At 39.5% G+C, this 7,178-nt stretch overlaps 2 protein-coding genes across 2 annotated transcripts; one reads left to right on the forward strand and one right to left on the reverse strand.

Moving 5' to 3' along the window:
• Positions 1–1,881: 1,881 nt before the first annotated feature.
• Positions 1,882–2,904, reverse strand: LOC135613622 (uncharacterized). Its single transcript, XM_065110651.1, has one exon. The coding sequence runs from the start codon at positions 2,754–2,756 to the stop codon at positions 2,100–2,102; it is 657 nt and encodes a 218-aa protein (XP_064966723.1). The 5' UTR covers positions 2,757–2,904; the 3' UTR covers positions 1,882–2,099.
• A 786-nt stretch (positions 2,905–3,690) lies between these two features.
• LOC135615405 (serine decarboxylase 1-like) lies at positions 3,691–6,679 on the forward strand. Its single transcript, XM_065113851.1, has 6 exons — positions 3,691–3,848; positions 4,010–4,408; positions 5,011–5,242; positions 5,379–5,572; positions 5,651–5,784; positions 5,985–6,679. The coding sequence occupies exons 2-6, from the start codon at positions 4,099–4,101 to the stop codon at positions 6,552–6,554; spliced, it is 1,440 nt and encodes a 479-aa protein (XP_064969923.1). The 5' UTR covers positions 3,691–3,848; positions 4,010–4,098; the 3' UTR covers positions 6,555–6,679.
• Positions 6,680–7,178: the final 499 nt, after the last annotated feature.

Here is a 7,178-nt window from a genome sequence, read left to right on the forward strand (position 1 = left end):
GCAGGTCTTGGTTTGAAGTTTCCACTCGCCAAGCATTAGTTTGGACTTGGGATAGAGTTCCCAAAGCAGCTGCTGTTGCTGGAACAGTGCTTGTAATTAATGTCCGTGACGGCACCTCCATCTCCTGATAAGATCAAGTTTAGTTTGCTTAAGCTTTTGCTAGCTGATGTGAAGGCTGCTTCGGTCTTGTTTGCATGAAGAAGATGATCTAAATGTTTCACATGAAGCTCTCTCTCTCTCTCTCTCTCTCTCTCTCTCTCTCTCTCTTAGCAAAACAATTATTATAGGTGTATATGTCATGGTTTACTAGTCAGAATGTTGATCAATTGGAAGGAATCTAAATGAACACATCACACAACATTGATACTTTGAAATCTTATGGTATAAACTTTTGAAAATGCTGACTAGCTTAGCTAATAAAGATCGATCCTCTTACACCAAAAAAACAAAAATCGTTTGGCTGATATGGAATTTAAGACCCTGAATAACTCTGACTTGTCATGCTCGAATAAATCACGGAATAAATAATATTAAAGCCTCTCTTGTGGATTATATGCAGATTATACTGCCTCTTGTGGATTAAGGAGGAACTCATTGGACGTGGAGACAAGTACTAATAAGCAATAAACAACATTATTTTGGGAGGTTTTAAACTAGTTTCCTCAAAAGAGTCAACTAAGATTTGTTTTTAGATGAGATCGGGTTTGCAAGAAATTTGTGGTAACAAGTCAAACCAAAGCGTGTCAAAAGAGTTTTACCCTATAAATTGTGATTGTGTCATGAGGAGGATGTTCTACGCTTGGGCCAACCAACTATCAAGCAATGTAAATAATTCAAATCCAACAAGATTTCCTTGTGTTCCAACTCACTCTTTTATAGTTCAATTGGATCAACCCTATTTATTAAAGACCAATTGAGCTAAAATTATGATGATAATTAACATTCTGACCACAAAAAGCCGGAATTTTAATTAATTTATCCATATATAAATGTCAGCCATATCAAAAGTCAACTTGTACATCCAACTATCCTCACACAAGTCAACCCAAAACGTGCAAGTTTACAACTAACTGATCGATATTAATGTATATTCCAAAGTATATGCTGGCCGATACAAGCAGTGCAATCATATCTCAAAGTATATACCACCCTATACATGGTTGCTTTGTTTATCAAAATATCTTTAAATATAATTATATTTTATTTACCTTTTAGGGGTTATTATTATTATTATTTTACATGGATTTTTCTCAGTGTAACACCCCACACTCAGTTAGTAGAAACGAAAATAGATAAGATTAAGATTGACTTATAAGAGTTTGATAAATATACTATTATCAACTTCAACTTAAGTATTTTGATAAGTAAAATGGGTTAGACGAAATTGATAGGCTAGATAACTCATGGATTGTGATATTTAGTATTAGAATCGACTTAATAATTAAGTGACAATATATCATCTTTTTAATATTTTTCTAAGTGTCCTCTCAATCATCCTTTCTTCCCTATTTTTCTCCTCTATTATTATTATTATTTTAATTATTTAATCAATATTCTTTTATATGTAATTTTTTTATCTGTTATCATTATCTTATGTATTACTATTTTCATTTATATCTTTTAATTTTTTGAATGACACATTTATATTTCTATGCTTACTTTATTTAATTTTATGCTTTCATTATATTTTCATTTATTCTTCATGTTATGTTATTCAATATAATATAATACATAATTTATTTTGCTTATTACTCCTGTCATGTTTTATTGTTTCAAACGCTCTATATTGAATTATTGGGAATGTAATTTAGGTAAGATTGCAGTTGCTTTCGAATGGGTTTGAAATTTTGGATTCTGATTCCCTCAACCAAATGCTACGAACGAGATGTAATCTAACATGGTAAGATCTTTGTTCATAATAAAGGATAAAGATGATTGCCCGGACGAACAGCATATACACACAAAAAAAAAAGGAAGGAAATTATTGCTTAATACATTAAAAGATAATCAATTTCTGATCCTTATTCGTGCATGGATGCATGTGAGAAGGAAAGCTGGGAATTAATTGTTATTACATGTGATATCAGAAGAAGAACTGCTCATGGAGACAACTCTTTCACTGAACTGAGGCTGGGTTTCCACCCACCCAGCGTTCCTATCTGTTGTTTCACCTTCTTGAATGGAGGAGTGAAAGGCTTGTTTTGTTTGTGTTGCTCAGCCCCTTTCTCGAACCTTTTCAGGAAGCACTCAGCCCATGTCTCCTTCGAAACGTAGAAATCCTTGGCAGAACAGATCGATTCATCTGATAACTCTTCTCTTTCCTCAGCATCTCTGACGCTTGCTTCCTCGACGGCTGCTGCTCCGAGACCTTCTTCTGGACCATTACGAATGTTTTGTCTCAGCTTCTTCACCGTCGATCGCGGCACGAGGTAGAACTTCTGGCCCGGGAGTAGCCTTTCCTTGGGGCTCACAAGGGATTCATGGGGTCTCCTGAAGACGTCCGGCCTCGTGAGGCATAGCCCTGGGTACTTCTCCATCACCAACTGCGCTGAAACTGCACCTGCATAAAGTTCAACCATCCCACCTGCAAGAACCACCCTCACCACAGAATTCTTCTGCTGCCGATGCACTGTACCTGACAGCGAGATGAAGTCTATTGATACGACCACTTCTCTATCTTCGCCATTCTTCCTCCTCTCCCCATCTCGTCCACTGCAATAGCGAGTGATATGGAAGAAGCTTCTGTAGGGTGCCATCAATACCCAGTTGCATCAGGAGAGAGCCCCGACTTCGAAGACCCAAGTGACCCTTCAAGGATGAGAGAGTGGTAGCTAATTGTAGTTCTCTCGTGGAAACATCTTCCTAGTTATAATTTCGATGCTTGTGATGATTTCGATGCTTTCGTGGGCTTGTGGACAAATGATGGACGAAACAAGAGCCGGCCTTTAACGCAAGGTTCAGAGAGAGGACAAAACAATAGGAACCTGTTGCTGTCTTCTTATCCTCATTGCTGCTGACTTTGATTTTAGCCCAACACTTTCAGATCATCCGAAACTATATATATATATATATATATATATATATATATATATATATATATGGATTTCAAGTCGAGAACTTTCCAAGTTCTCTCAAGCATGCATCGTATCAAACATTAGCTCTTTCAATCTAAAAGAGACAAGAAGCAGCGAAACTTGTACAGATTCGATTGGCGAAGTATGGAGTCCTGTGTTCCATAGGTTTGCACGTGATCCCTTGACTGGTGACGTGGTGGCGGTTTATGAGGAATCATTCAAACCTGCACATGTAATCGATAGCAAGTAGATGACATGTCCAGTTTGCAGCTTGATTTGGGTACCTTAATGCATATCCTCGTATGTCAGCCATCGTATGTCTGGATATGCTTGACACGCATGCACATGCAACTCCGCGCATAATCCCAATCACGGATCATCTCTTTAGACGTGCGTTCAAGGCTGCGGCTCGCCTGTGTCAGCTGCGGCAGAAACCACGGCAGGAGTCGACTTAACCATAGTTTATAATAAGTATATCGTCCAATAAGATCGCAGCCCACTTTTAGCGAGGACCCACGGTTCCCTCCAATGATAGAGCATCATTTAGACGTTTCCTGCTTCACGTATGTCATCATCTTTGCTCGATGCGCGTATGTGGTTATATTTCCTCTGTTGAGGAGTCATTCGAGAAATAAGAATCGTCAAGGAGCTTCTCGCCCGGTCGTTATAAAGACGAAACCCTCGGCGGCGGCGGTTCCCTCCCTTTGGCACCCCCGCAGCTCGCGATCTCTCTCCTCATTTAGAGCGTGAGAGAGAACGGAGGAGAAATCTGTGGTGATGACCTCCCCCTCCTCTCCTTTTTATTTTGCTCCATCCCAGAATGCTGATTTCTGCTTCCTTTATGCGGATCTGCGGTCATTTTGTCCTCTATTTTCCCTTGATTTGTGGGTGCTCTTTTTTGTGGATTTCCTTTTAGCTGATTCTTGCTGAATCAGGTGGTCTCGCGCCGATCTGGTGGTTGGAGGTACCCTCGGAGGATCGAGTCATTTGCTTGCCATTTTAGGGCAATTTTCTTGTGGCAGAGATGGTGGGGAGCGTGGGGAATGGCTTGATGGATCTGTGCGACACGGGGAAGGTGGAGCCGTTGCCCAAGGAGTTCGATCCGACGGATATCGTTGAGCCGGTGCCGGCGCTGGATTTGGAGGGAGTCGGAGGGGAGGAGGGGAGCGCGAAGAACAGGGAGATCGTGCTTGGGAGGAACGTGCACACAATGTGCTTTACCATTAAGGAGCCGGAGGTGGATGATGAGGTGACCGGGGAAAGGGAAGCTTATATGGCCAGTGTTTTGGCGAGGTACCGGAGATCACTCATTGAGAGGACCAAGCACCATTTAGGTATAATTTGAGCTTCCATTTTCAATTATTTTCAGAAATTTCGCATTAACTGTAAGAGAATTTGTGATCGGACCTTTTAGTTTAATAGTCAAGTAAGTGAATCTAATTTAAGCACTTCTCCCATCAGCATAATGCCTTTTACTTCTAATGCGAAGAAAGATATTCTAAAATTCATGCCAAGATTATATTTTGTGTAAATGTTTGGCCAAATTTATCTTTGGCATTTCTTGATAAGGTCAATCAAAGTAAAAAAGCCATTTTTGGATATTATATAGTATATGGTTTAGTAGATTTTTTGTGTCGATCCACCTGTTAAAAGTTGAAGACTGATGTCCATTATGATTCCCATGAAAAATTAAGCTGACTGTGTGCCATGTGGAATTTTAAGTTTCATTTCTCTGGAAAAATCTGATCTTGTTGTTCAACATACTTTGTAGATTCATAGCATATTGTCCTGTTGTTTTCTTTCTATGTATTTGACAATGAAACGTATGGTGTGAAAAGTTTTCAAGGATATATAATTTATGCAACTGGTTGCTAGATGTTTTGTATTGTTTAGGCTTCTCATACTCCATGTCTATCTATGTATGATTCTCTTATAGGTTATCCATACAATTTGGATTTTGATTATGGTGCTCTAGCTCAGCTGCAACACTTCTCCATCAACAACCTTGGTGACCCCTTTATCGAGAGTAACTACGGTGTCCATTCCAGGCAGTTTGAAGTCGGGGTGTTGGATTGGTTTGCTCGCCTCTGGGAATTGGAAAAGAATGAATACTGGGGTTATATCACGAACTGTGGTACTGAAGGGAATTTGCATGGTATTCTCATCGGGTTAGTGTCTTTTCTTCACTATTGTGATTTGATGCTTTGAAAAAACTAGCCTGCTTAGGAAACACTTATTCAAATATAGTGCAAAATCTGCAAGACTGCTGCATGACAGTAAATTTATCTGAAATTGGATTGCCAGGAGGGAAGTTTTTCCAGATGGTATCTTGTATGCCTCGAAGGAATCCCACTACTCAGTTTTCAAAGCCGCACGGATGTATAGGATGGAGTGTGTGAAGGTTGACACTCTGATCTCTGGGGAAATTGATTGCATCGACTTTAAAGCTAAATTGCTTCAGAACAAGGAGAGACCAGCCGTTATCAATGTCAACATTGGTGAGACACTCCGTATTCCTTATTTCAGTCTATTCCCTAATGGCAATAGTTCTTGACCTCTTAGCTCATCTTGTGCAGGAACTACTGTAAAGGGAGCAGTTGACGATCTTGATATGGTAATACAAACCCTTGAAGAAAATGGCTTTAAGGGTCGATTCTACATCCATTGCGATGGTGCCCTCTTTGGGCTCATGATGCCATTTGTTAAACGTGTATGTTCCACTCTGTCTTCTATTATGACTACTAGCTTCCTATGTGCATATGCATAACCATCTTAATGCTGCTTCGCAAAAAGTTTTGTCATTTGACCACAATATCTTCATCTCATAGATCATTTGCATTTTTACATTGTTGCTTATATTAGATTTTCTTTCTGGTACTAAAGTTTCCATAATTGCTTTACTATGGACAGGCACCTAAAGTGACATTTAAAAAGCCTATTGGAAGTGTGAGTGTTTCAGGTCACAAGTTTGTGGGGTGTCCTATGCCTTGTGGTGTGCAAATAACAAGATTGAAGCACATCAACGTGCTTTCAAGTAACGTAGAATATCTTGCTTCCAGGGACGCCACCATCATGGGGAGCCGAAACGGTCATGCTCCAATCTTCCTCTGGTACACCCTGAACAGAAAAGGTTATAGAGGTTTTCAGAAGGAAGTTCAGAAGTGCTTAAGAAATGCACACTATTTAAAAGACCGTCTGAAAGAAGCAGGAATTGGTGCGATGCTTAACGAGCTCAGTAGCACCGTGGTGTTTGAGAGGCCAAAAGATGATGAGTTTGTCCGGCGGTGGCAACTTGCTTGCGAGGGAAACATTGCACATGTTGTGGTTATGCCTAACGTCAACATCGATAAGCTCGATAGTTTCTTGGAAGAACTATTTCAGAAACGCTCATGCTGGTACCAGGACGGAAAGATGCCACCTCCCTGTATCGCTGCGGATATAGGCCAGGAGAATTGTTTCTGTGTTCTGCACAAGAAATAATGTTTTCTTGTACTAGGTCCTTTGAGATTGTCATTTGATTCGATGAACTTTTAAGTTTTTGGTTGCTTATCGTAGCCAGAGTAACTTTCGACTATCGTCCTTATATGATTTGCTTTTATGTTGTATTTGTATTGTTTCGTTCTATCATCTTAGGGTAGCACGACATTTATCTGATTAGCTTTGTCTTGAACTGGTATCTAACAGTGGAGACGCATCATTCTTTGTTGTCAGAACATATGGAGTGGTGTCGAGCGGCAGTGCTGTGGATTTAGGAATTTGCGACTGACCACGTAAGTTTTCTTCCTATATGCTTTTGAAAATGAAGATATCTTAAAAGAAAAAAATTAATAATAACAACAATAAAAGAAAATGTTTTGCTTCTTTGATGCGGATATGATGATTAATCTTATAATCTGGGATTTCAGCCCTGTACAGGTACTACTTACTAGAGGTAAATTATAACCTCCGTGATGGGCAACCATTAGTTATTTTTGGTATGACCACCACATTTCGGGCGCAAATTCAAGAGTAACTAAAAGCTTGGATTGATACATCCAAATGTAGCGTGAATTTACGATAACATTCCTTTGCTAATTATACAATTCAAGTAATGAATTTGATTTC

Source organism: Musa acuminata, chromosome BXJ2-6 (assembly GCF_036884655.1).
Source record: "Musa acuminata AAA Group cultivar baxijiao chromosome BXJ2-6, Cavendish_Baxijiao_AAA, whole genome shotgun sequence".
In the NCBI taxonomy this organism is placed as follows: Eukaryota; Viridiplantae; Streptophyta; class Magnoliopsida; order Zingiberales; family Musaceae; genus Musa; species Musa acuminata.